Source organism: Chelmon rostratus, chromosome 16 (genome assembly GCF_017976325.1).
Source record: "Chelmon rostratus isolate fCheRos1 chromosome 16, fCheRos1.pri, whole genome shotgun sequence".
In the NCBI taxonomy this organism is placed as follows: domain Eukaryota; kingdom Metazoa; phylum Chordata; class Actinopteri; order Chaetodontiformes; family Chaetodontidae; genus Chelmon; species Chelmon rostratus.
In genome coordinates, this window is record NC_055673.1 from 2,785,998 (window position 1) to 2,796,520 (window position 10,523).

At 43.3% G+C, this 10,523-nt stretch overlaps 1 protein-coding gene across 2 annotated transcripts; it reads right to left on the reverse strand.

Annotated features, from left to right (window-relative positions):
- Window positions 1-875: 875 nt before the first annotated feature.
- LOC121619567 (visinin-like) lies at window positions 876-5,522 on the reverse strand. Of its 2 annotated transcripts, none has more exons than XM_041955368.1 (4): window positions 5,471-5,522; window positions 3,454-4,020; window positions 2,226-2,337; window positions 876-1,406 (listed from the first exon to the last, which is right to left on the reverse strand). In XM_041955368.1, exons 2-4 carry the CDS (start codon window positions 3,832-3,834, stop codon window positions 1,321-1,323), a joined length of 579 nt encoding a protein of 192 aa, XP_041811302.1. In that variant the 5' UTR covers window positions 3,835-4,020; window positions 5,471-5,522; the 3' UTR covers window positions 876-1,320. The 2 variants fall into 2 exon arrangements, with proteins under 2 accessions (XP_041811302.1, XP_041811301.1); XM_041955367.1 differs by having other exon boundaries at window positions 3,454-4,047.
- Between the last annotated feature and the right edge of the window lie 5,001 nt (window positions 5,523-10,523).

Consider the following 10,523-nt stretch of genomic DNA (forward strand, 5'->3'; position numbering starts at 1 on the left):
TGAAGCCATGAGAGAAAGCTTTTTCAGTTACCTAAAACTGTGTAGATGATGTAAAAATGCTAAACATTACCTGATAAACATCACCATGTTAGCGTGGTCTCTGTCAACAGGGTGATGTCGGCCGAGACGCAGTTTATATTAACAACAACATAACAGACTGAAAAATAAGAATAAGGACTTCTGACACCTTCAGTTCTATTACAATTTCATGGTTATTGAATTTATTGTGAAGGGAAATCCAGGACCAACACTTACTTTTACATGTTGTGATACATGAACAAAACTATTCTCCAATATGCAGCACGTAACTAGAACATCAAACATGTAGGATCGTGCCACACGGATGAATTCAACACTGTAAAAGACACAAAAGTAGACAGCAACAAGGGCCCGGCTACAGATACTCCTTTCTGCATTTACATGTGGATTTAAGGGCGTTAAAAAACATCCCAGGGTAGAATGAGAGACTACAGAGAGCAGCGTGGGCTGCCCAGTAGAGAAAAAAACAACATATTACGTGGGAGTGATACTTGAACTAAAGCACACGACATGTTATCATATTAAAATCTGTGCTTGAGTTGCTAAAACACACCTTCATCATTCGCTTCTCTCAAGAAGCGTAAGCTAAATACAGTCAGTTTCAGAAATACTGTATGCACTACAACGTCAACGACGCGGCTAATCCAGTGATTCTCAGACGTTTCTGTCACGCCCCCCCCCCCTTCAGAAGCTGAAAAACTTCATGCCCCCCACCCCAAAGTTCAGCACGATCAACTCCAGTTTATTTTCTCTGCATAAATCATGTTTTTTCAACTTATTTTCACACCTCACTTTTCCCCTGGACTTCCCAACCCCTCCCTCCTCCCCCCGCAGAGGCGCTATGACCCCCCCAGTTTGAGAACCACTGGGCTAATCTTACAGGAAATTCACTTTTTATTAAGCTGAGGGACAGTGTCAGGTCGTTCACGTGTGTGTGAGGGAGCATTACATGGGGGACAGACAGCAGTCAACCAGGAATTCCTGTCAAGACTTCAAATTTGGATGCGGTTGCTATGGTAACCGCGATCACAGGTAATGCATGAGGCTCATTTTTCCACTTTTTTACTGTAACATTTGTTTTACGTGCTGTCCGATTAAGAGAAGGGTTCAGACAGCACAGATAACTTTCGGTGTCATTGCGTAATTTCGAGGGCGTTATGGTCACACCTGCCGCGTGTTCACACTTTGTGAAGGTGCGGTCAGGTGTCATTACATTAGCAGAGTGAAGGGTGAAGCTGAAAAGACAGGACTGGACAGAGACACAGCGAATCTGTGGAAGAGTTACTTCGAAGGCTGATACTGAATCAAGCGAAGGGCGTCGTCATTGTCCAACACTCCCTGGATGAACTCTCCTTCCGCCACTCGGTCTGGAGGGAGAGCAGCAAGAGAAAAGACGTTTAGTTCAGGTTTCTGAAAATTCAACTAAATTAAAAACATGTTTTGAAAGGGTGGAAGTGCCTGTGTGATAATGCAAAGCAGTGACTTCCTGGGTCAGATGTCACGCAGCCTCTTGCATTGTGTTAACGGTCTGAACGTAGGCTGAAGCAGTCAGAGGAGGCAGGTGGAAACCTTTACATCCGACTGACTGCAGAATGCATTTCCTGCTTTTGGTGTTCGGTTCGGTTGGTCAAAGTTTACTTTAGTTTTTTAAAAGCTGTTGGTTTTGGATGCATGCTGTGTTTTGGAAATGGACAAGTCATTAATCTGGTGGCATGCTGCAATCCCAATTTTCAGCTCATAGACTGTCGCCTGACTCACAGGACGTTGGCTGGTGGTTTAACAGCGGCTTGCCGACTGAAACCTGATTTGTTGTTCACATGTATGCAGCTCTACAGCGTAGTGGTAGGTGAACCATTAGGGTTAGGATCTGACCTATGCACCTGCATATACTGTGTCTGCATGCTGCCGTATTCAAAGCCCCCGAGCTAGCAACAAACACGCTGAATGACCAATATATGAAGATTTGGATCCTGGAATAAGGCCGACACGAAGTGTGGAAACAGGTCTGGCTGTGTGAGGCTACATAGACCTCATTGCCTCGATATCTGTGGTCTGCTTTAATGCGCAGAGACTGAGCTGATCAGGAAAATGATAAAATGACTTCAGTGGTTGACTGAACGGTGGACAGAGCAAAGCTAGTCTCATATTTATTCCTTCGTGTCTCCATTTGCACTGTTGTATCTCACCGTTTTCACCCTTCTCAAAGTACTTCCAGAGTTTATCTGCCCTCTTCTCAGCTGTGTTTTCATCATCAGGCAGGTCAGCCACTTCATCTTTAGGAATCAGCTTGAAAATCGCCTGTTAGGAAATAAATAATCCAGACTGTCAAATCAGTAACAATTCAAACACTCAGTACTCAGACTGAATCTCTTCCTGTTAACCTCACAAAGTGTTTTCTAGCTATTTCTGCAGTGCGCAAGAATTAAAGAAACACTAAGAAATAAAATATATAATATAACATATAACTTTCTGCATCTAAAGACTAATTCATAGAAGCAAATGTAAGTTGGTAATGGTTAAGAAGCCAAAAAGGGGCATCAGTGGTGTATCTGATGACTGAAAAGATGGTCGTTCAGTGTATCATTAAGTTCTTCAAATTTGCCAACATTGACCTTTGCCTGCCACCAAAAGACACCCAAAGACCCAAATTATCCTACAGATGATACTGTTGCATATATGTATATCTATAGATGCATACATAGATAGTTATATATATATATATCCTCCCATCCTCACTCCAAAGCTCTGTAGGCTTATCCCTTAATTCATCCTAAACTGTTTATCAGCATCAATTAAAGTCTAATCCTGTGTTTAAAAAACACGAGGGTAAGCCCATGAGATGCAGAGTAGCCTTTTCAATGCTGCAGTTAAATTTGGAGACAGTTTGGTTCTGTCATTGAGTGAGTGGGAGCTTGTCGGGACGAGACCAGAAATAAGAAAAACGGGAATCTACAAAATGAACTGGAAGAATATGAAGTGAAACTGAGTTGATTGAAAATGATCTATGAGGGGAAAAGGTTTGCTGATGCTATCATGCTGACATTTATTTCACTGAAATTCAATTTTATCTTTTTATCAGTTGCTCCCCCATCATTATTACTCATGTTAAAACTTGTGGGGGGGCATTCACTTTTTTGGCTTCTGAAGGGGGGGGCTGAACCCACTAAATTCAGTTTATCCGCTGGTGAGTTCTGTAAAACCACTGTAAAGCCACCAAGAGATTCAGTCCAGGACAGTCTAATATCAGCTTCTATGCAGATGATACTGTTGTTGGTGCTGCTTTTTGTTCCTGCTAATGAGTATGAAGTAGCCATACTCAAAGTTCTCAGCTGTTCCTCCAGAAATTTAACGAACAACTACAGGAACTGGTTCTTTTCTAGGCTACTATATCACTTCCCTTTCTCCAAAACTCACCGTGCAGATTTCCTTGACCTCTGACTTGGTAATGTATCCGTTCTTGTCCACATCAAACAGCGAGAAGGCCCACTCCAGTTTCCTGTTGGTCTTTCCCGTTGATGTCATGTGGAGGGCGATGATGTACTCCTTGAAGTCCAGCGTGCCGTCGTCGTTTGTGTCGAAGGAGCGGAAGACGTGCTGGGCGTACGTTTGGGCATCGCTTTCTGGGAAGAACTTGCTGTAGATGGCCTGAAACTCCTGTTTCGAGATGCGCCCTGTTGGACACTGCCTCTTGAAGTTGTCGTACCACTGGACAATCTCAGTCTCTGAGAACTTTGTGTTGAGTTTCAGGTCCTCCAGGATCTCCTTGGACACAGCGCCGCTCTTGGTGTTACCCATTGTTGGTGGTGTTGGTGATGTTTCAGAGCTATATCAAAGTGGGAATCTGTGGCCCTTGAGCTCTTCTAGGGGGCAGTTGATGCACAGCTTCAACCTAGGGAGTTGCCTCCTCTACTCTGTCTAAGTAGTAAACAGAAGACTTTTCCTGAGGTATGGCTGCAGTATCCTCTTGATCCAGGTCCTGGCCTACAATTCAGCCCAGAGAAGCATATGCTGTGAAAATAGCAGAAGCCGCTTGGTAAGCTCATTAAGCCAATCAACTATCAGTAATACCAACAAGAGGTGTCACGGACAAGGTTCAAGCCAGGCCAAGGCTGAAGAATTTATTGATCAACATTTAAAGTGTGGCGTCTCAGACAGCCTCTCAGGTTCTCCACCCGCTTGCTATTTTAAAATCAGCAGAAAGCAGGATGTGGGATGTAGCATGGCAGCTCTCATGTCAGTGTCGTCTTGTACAGAGAGTTGGGGGTGACCATCACATTTTACATGGCATGGTACCATTCCATACAGTCGGTACTATGGCATCAGCAGATTGAATTTCTGCAGCCCATTAAATGATGTCATAATCAGTGGTAGCTGATGAGCACTGCAGTGTGACAAACACCAATCCACCACAATGTGAAGCTGTGAAAAGTTCTTTGGTGACTCTTAAAAATATGGATCTCAGCTTTCATTTTATGATGTTTTCTCTCATTATCAATGTGGAGTGAAATTCAGTTTGAAAAGGAAAACTGAGATGTCTGGAAGATCCACATTTTTGAGTGATAGTAAAGATTTTTCTCAGCAACAGTCAAACCTGCTTTCTATGCACCAGCCAAGCGTGAAGTACTGTTAGCCTATTGACCTCCTTCACTGAGCACCCATCTTCAACAATTTTAATGGATTTGCAAGGCTTTGATTTTTAGCTAAGGTGACCCGGTAGTTGAATGGACACACCGTACTGTAATCACAGCTTTCATTGCATCTGCAGGCGGCAGTAAGTGTCTACCAACATCCACCTGACTCAGGGTCTTCAGAGGATTCAGCCTCCAGCTCAGTCGGGAGTGAAGGGAAACTCTAAATATTTTGTGACCCTCTACCAAAACCAGTCAAACATACTTGAAGTTCAGCTTTGTAGGCATTTTCCAGAATGCACCATAAAAATCAGGCAGTGCTCTGGTTTGTTGTTCCCACTGACTGCAGGGAAATTTCTAGAAAAATGACATATAATATATATACATATATATAACCAGGACGAAACAAGGTAATTTCCTGCAGAGCAAGCGAAGCAGTTTGGCAAACATAAATAAATGAACACACAAATTCCCTGGCAAGACATACACTGTACACTGGCTTAACTAAATATCAATGAAAGATATTAGAGGAGGAAGAGATTATCAAGGCATTCTACTCCTCTCTTCTGCATGGCACCATCACCTAATCGATAAAAAGTTCCACATGGTTTAATGCTGTGGATGGAGAACAGTGTCATTGAAGGTGACAGTGCAGAAGCATGAAGCATTTATAGAACAAAAAACACCAACGACAGAATCTCACTTAAACCTCGTTTCAGATAAATTCTACCATGCTAATAAAGTCAGAAGGTCCACTGGTCAGTGAGCGCTTCAAGGATCGTCATATATCAAGTGTTTCCTACCTGTGTGACCAGCTGAGGAGTCCAGGACCAAAAGTGATGCTCTGACTGCGAGTGGCACAAGAAATCAGCCTCCTCTCGCTGAGATAAGTCAATTAAACTGGATCTCTGTGAGGCGGAGCCACATCAGCAGCCATGTGAACACCTGAGCTCACATTTCCCTTTTTTCTCCATGTGTCCGAGCGATCAAGTCACATTTATTTAGAGGAAACGCAGACAAAAACAGGAAGCACATCACAGACGAGCTCAGCTCAACAGGACACACGAACCAAAAAGAATAAGAGGAAACACCAGTGAACATGTACTGATTTGGTCATGTGGTGATTGTTTTTGTTTTTTATCAGTCTCAATTTTATGCAGAATTTGATTAATTTAATACAAGTTGTTGTCTTCTTTTTTTAACATTATTTTGCTTTATCCATACTCTGTTATGACATTATCTATTCTGAAATGTGAGGGATACATCAAAAGGTATTTCACCAGAAGTTGTTTTAGGGCCATATTTTCTCTTTAGTAGAGGCCAGAAACACCAAAAACACAATATTCTCATATATACAGAGAACAACCAGAAATCCACTCCAATAATCCTGTGATATATTGTATTGTGCTGCACAATGTTTAGACTACATGCTTTTCCACCTCTGTTCTCCATATGTGCATATATGAGATGGATAAAACTGGAGATGGATTACAATGCAGTGCACATGGTTTCCATTATTATGGCCACTCGCATCAGTAAATGTCTTTTTACAAATGATATGACGAAATAATGACTTTTATCCTGTTCAGGAACGCTCTTTGGAAACTTGATGGTCCAGGTTCTCTGGTTTTCTGCTCATCAGCATGTGTCCATTTGTTGAATATTTATATCTAAATGTTGTCAGCGTTGCCAGTTTTCAGATGACAGCATATGAAGCCTGTCTGCCTCAAAGAACTCTCCGTTATTGTTATGTCATAATTGTCGTTATTGTGAGACGACCAATCAGATGGGGAGGGAGGATGGAGGTCTGACCCGGGTTAGCGGTCAGACTCGACTCTTCCCTGCAGCTTCACTCCTGTTTCAGCCTGCAGATGAAAACAAGTCAGCTGACCGAACCTGGCAGTGATGCGTTGCCTGATTACGATGCCGCAGGTTTTATCCGCTGCAAAAATAAACCTGATCAAGTGAAGTGACAAAGTAAAAGTGAGTCCCTTCCAAAACTCCCTTGGACTGTCACGCAGGCAGCGACTTAACAGTTTAAATCCAGCGAGCGGCGGTGAGTGGTTCTGCGGCGGGGGATGTTATACGTGCTTAGCCGAGCCCCGGCTGCTGATCCCCCATCTGCTCGGCTGTAAACCAGCCTGAGACTCATCAACCTCCACTACGGTACACCTGCTGTAGAGGGAAGCGTGGTCCTGGATAGGTGTAAACCACCTGAGTGAAGGCAGGAGGAATCTGAACTCTTCAGGGCTCAGAGATCATGACTGCGCCCTCACCCCTCTCTCACCTCTCCACCAGCTCACTGTTGTCTATTGCAAGATCAAAGGAGGAGAAGCAACCACAGTGACTGTGACACTCGCTCCCTCCAGCCACATTTCCACCTCCCCACACCCTCTACCGGCCCACCTTCCCTCACCAGCCCTGTCAGTACATGCACACAGTACCCTGTAACCTGAACCCAAAACCTGCACCTGCTACCTGAAGCCTTTCCCCTTAAACCTGTACCGGCCTGCCTGATCCATGGACTGATGATTCTCTCCCCTTGAAGTTTTCCTGGTTTTCTTTAAGCTTATGCATCCTCGCCTTCTTCAATAAATCTTTAAACTGTGTCTGTCCACCTGCTTTGTCTTTGATCACCACACGTCTCTTGTTTTGAGTCAGGCAAAGGAAATTATCAGCACTATTAACTCATTAATAAAACCCAACAGAAAGAAAGCCATCATATGAGTAATTTCTGTAAAGATAAACAAACTCTGTTGTTTCATTTGGAGGATTTGTCGGGTTTGAAAGCCATGAACATCATAATTCTGTGCAGAAGTTGGTTGTAGAACTTCCAGATATATTTACTTAGTCTCCATTACTATAAATCATCCTCTTCTTCGGTTTTATCGTGGTGGCTTCAGGTGCTGCCACGTTCACTGTGTTTCATCAGACTTGCAGGATTGTTCAGTTCGACGAGCCGACATGAAGCGAAGCGACAGCTGAACTCTGGACGGCTGCTGTGGATCGAGCCATCAGCTCAGAAACTTACCCCTGTTAGATAATATTACAAAGCACAGTCACGACAACAACAACAACAACAACAACAACTGACTCTGAGCATGTCCGCTATATGTGCCTTCAACCTGATCAACATGACATAACTGCCCGCAGTCATCCTCCACGCCCACTGCTTTGCTTTCGTGGCTGCATCGATTCTTTATCGCGGGACGAGTATAGAGCAGCACTTTGGCAGACTTCTCTCTGCTGTTTTAAATAAAACAACTTAATTCCTCTGCTGACGTGCTGAGGCCTAACTTCAGCCACCCTGACTCCCTTTTGGCACCGTCAGCCTTGGCCCCACAGGTGATTTGGATTTTGCCATCTGGCTGCAGAGGCTTTGGAGAGCTCTGCCAGAGGACATGCAAAACCAAAGTCACCCCTGAGGTAAAATGGCTTCTTAATGTAGCTTTAAATAGCGAAAAAAAAACACAATCTTAGCCTGGACAACAGCTAATGCAGGCTAGTGTTAGCTAGCTTTAGTTAGCTGTGAGACAACAGGCATTATTTAGACAGTTCTCTGCATTTTATCCATTCACAGATAAACATTTCACTCCTTTAATCACAAGAATAGAAATAAACAAACACCAGGAGACACTTTTTCTGCTCCCATGATGTATATTTTCTGTATTTATGACTAGCCTAGCTTTAGCTTTTTTTCCTCTTTCACCATCTTACTTGTCGTTGGGCAGAACCGTCCAAATGGTACAAAAAAGTTGCTTGAAATCTTACAAGGCAGTCAAAACCACTTTTACCTGACCAATCAAACAAAATAATTGCCCAATCAGCAAATGAACAACTCAGTGTGCAAACAGAACTGGGACATCGTGATAACGTGGACCAACATGACGTCCCACTGATGCCCTCTCTGCAACTGACTCAAGGGAATTGTGGAAAAGAGTTAAATTCAGTTTGCCGTCATCCTGTAATTGCTACTTGTGTCCACAGTGGCCGCTGTTTCCACTAGTTTCATATCTGGCTTTAAAACTTAAATTTTTTTATCAACAGGCTGCAATTAGAATAAATTAGCAATAAATAACGCAGGAGCTATTTGAAAAGATTTTTGGGGAAAGTTCTCTTTTTGCTCTATTTGTTGATTCTTTTTCGTCCTCGCTGCCTTTTTTTTTTTTTGAAAGTTTATGGAAAGTCTGTTTGGTGTGTAAAGATCTTCGCTCCACAAAGTTTAAATTTCTGTCCCAAAAGTTTGAAGGTTTTTTGATCTTTTCTCAAAATGCAGGCTTTTTGAGCTGAAATGTAAAAGGTTTGGGAAGCATCCAGGTTGATGGTTGTGCTTCATCGTCTGTCTATCATCCAGATCTGTCTCCTTTTAGAACAGGGATTTTCCCTTCAGGCTACAAATACTAAAGAGTCTGGATTTACTGGATTAGGAGTTTTTGTCCCTTGGCTCTTGAGACAAACCTGCCACAATCTCACCTTTAACACACAACCTGGGTTTCTCTGAGTTCTTGGAAAGGGAATCCTTTGATTGAAAGGAGAGGGGGATTAAAATAGAGGGACAGAAGGAGATAGAGACAGAGAGAAGCGGTGAAGGTGGTGCTTTCGGGCGGTGTAAGGAGGATTTGGCAGCGATACAAAGCAGACAGAGAGTTGATACAGGGAATGGAAAAGAACACAGCTGATTATCAAAGCTCTTTGGCAAGACTTTGAGGAATCTATTCTGAGAGGATGAAGGATCTAGACACCCGAACGGGCATCATGGCTTCCAGTGTGGATACTAGTCGAGGGAGCAGAGGAGGGTCGGATCATCCGTCAGCCAGAATATGAAGCAAAAGAAGAAAAAGAGCAGGAACTGCAGGATTCCTGCAAAACTTTTGAGTCACATGACCAGCATGTCTGAGTGAATGAAACTTCATCAGTCAATGCAACAAGCATATTCAGTAGCAGGTTGTTTGACTTCCAAACGGATCCATATTATTGATCTGAAAAGTAGTTGTTGTCTGCCACCTCTATGGTTCAGACAACTCAAACTGGTTTTGATTAGAGTGAAACTGCAGCGGTGGAAGAAGTACTCAGATCGTTCAGTAAAAGCAGCAGTATCACAGTAAAGAAATACTCTGTTACAAGTAAAAATCCTGCATTCAAAGTCTCAAGTATATATATCTTAAGTATTTGCATGAAAATATACTTAAGGCACCAAAAGTACTCGTCATGCAGAATGGCCCATTTCAGAATAACATGCATTTTATTGTTGGATTATAATTAGTGATTCTAATGTTCATCATTAACGCTGCAGCTGGTACATCATTAATTTGTTGGTTCATATTCTGTATTAATAATCTGAACTAAAGCGCTCTGATAAATGTACTTGAGTGAAAAGTACAAATTTGTCTTTATAAAATGTGATGGAGCAGAAGCATAAGGTACCATAACATGGAAATACTCGAGTAAAGTACAAGCACCTCAGAACTGTACTTGAGTGCAGTACTTGAGTGAATGTACTGTTACATTGTGCCACTGGGCAGGGGGCCGTCACCCCCTCTGACCTCCTCTCTGCATTGTCCCACTGATCATTTACACGACTCACAGGAAAACACGAGCATGTGGACTCATTTGAATTCCTGGAGAGGACAGTCGGCACCTCATCTGCACCTCTCAGAGTTTCAGGCTTGACATCGCCGAGGTGAGCGGTCTCACTTCACCTGCAAGCGTTCAAAACAAGGCTGGAGAGCACACGCTTAGTGTCCTCATAATCCCATTACCGAGCACAGACTGTCTGCAGGGAAACACCCTTCTCACGGTCCGTCATTCAGAGCTGAGCCGGGGGGGTGGGGGGGTCACGGAGCTGTCGAGGAACGC

Bases quoted from the DNA above. Each gene is read 5' to 3' on its own strand.
- LOC121619567 (XM_041955368.1), bottom strand. From the start codon at position 3,834: ATGGGTAACACCAAGAGCGGCGCTGTGTCCAAGGAGATCCTGGAGGAC. The intron at 2,338-3,453 runs GTGAGTTTTGGA...ATTTCCTAACAG, and splicing joins AGGTCAAGGAAATCTGCACG to GCGATTTTCAAGCTGATTCC. The intron at 1,407-2,225 runs GTGAGATACAAC...CTCTCCCTCCAG, and splicing joins CTTTGAGAAGGGTGAAAACG to ACCGAGTGGCGGAAGGAGAG.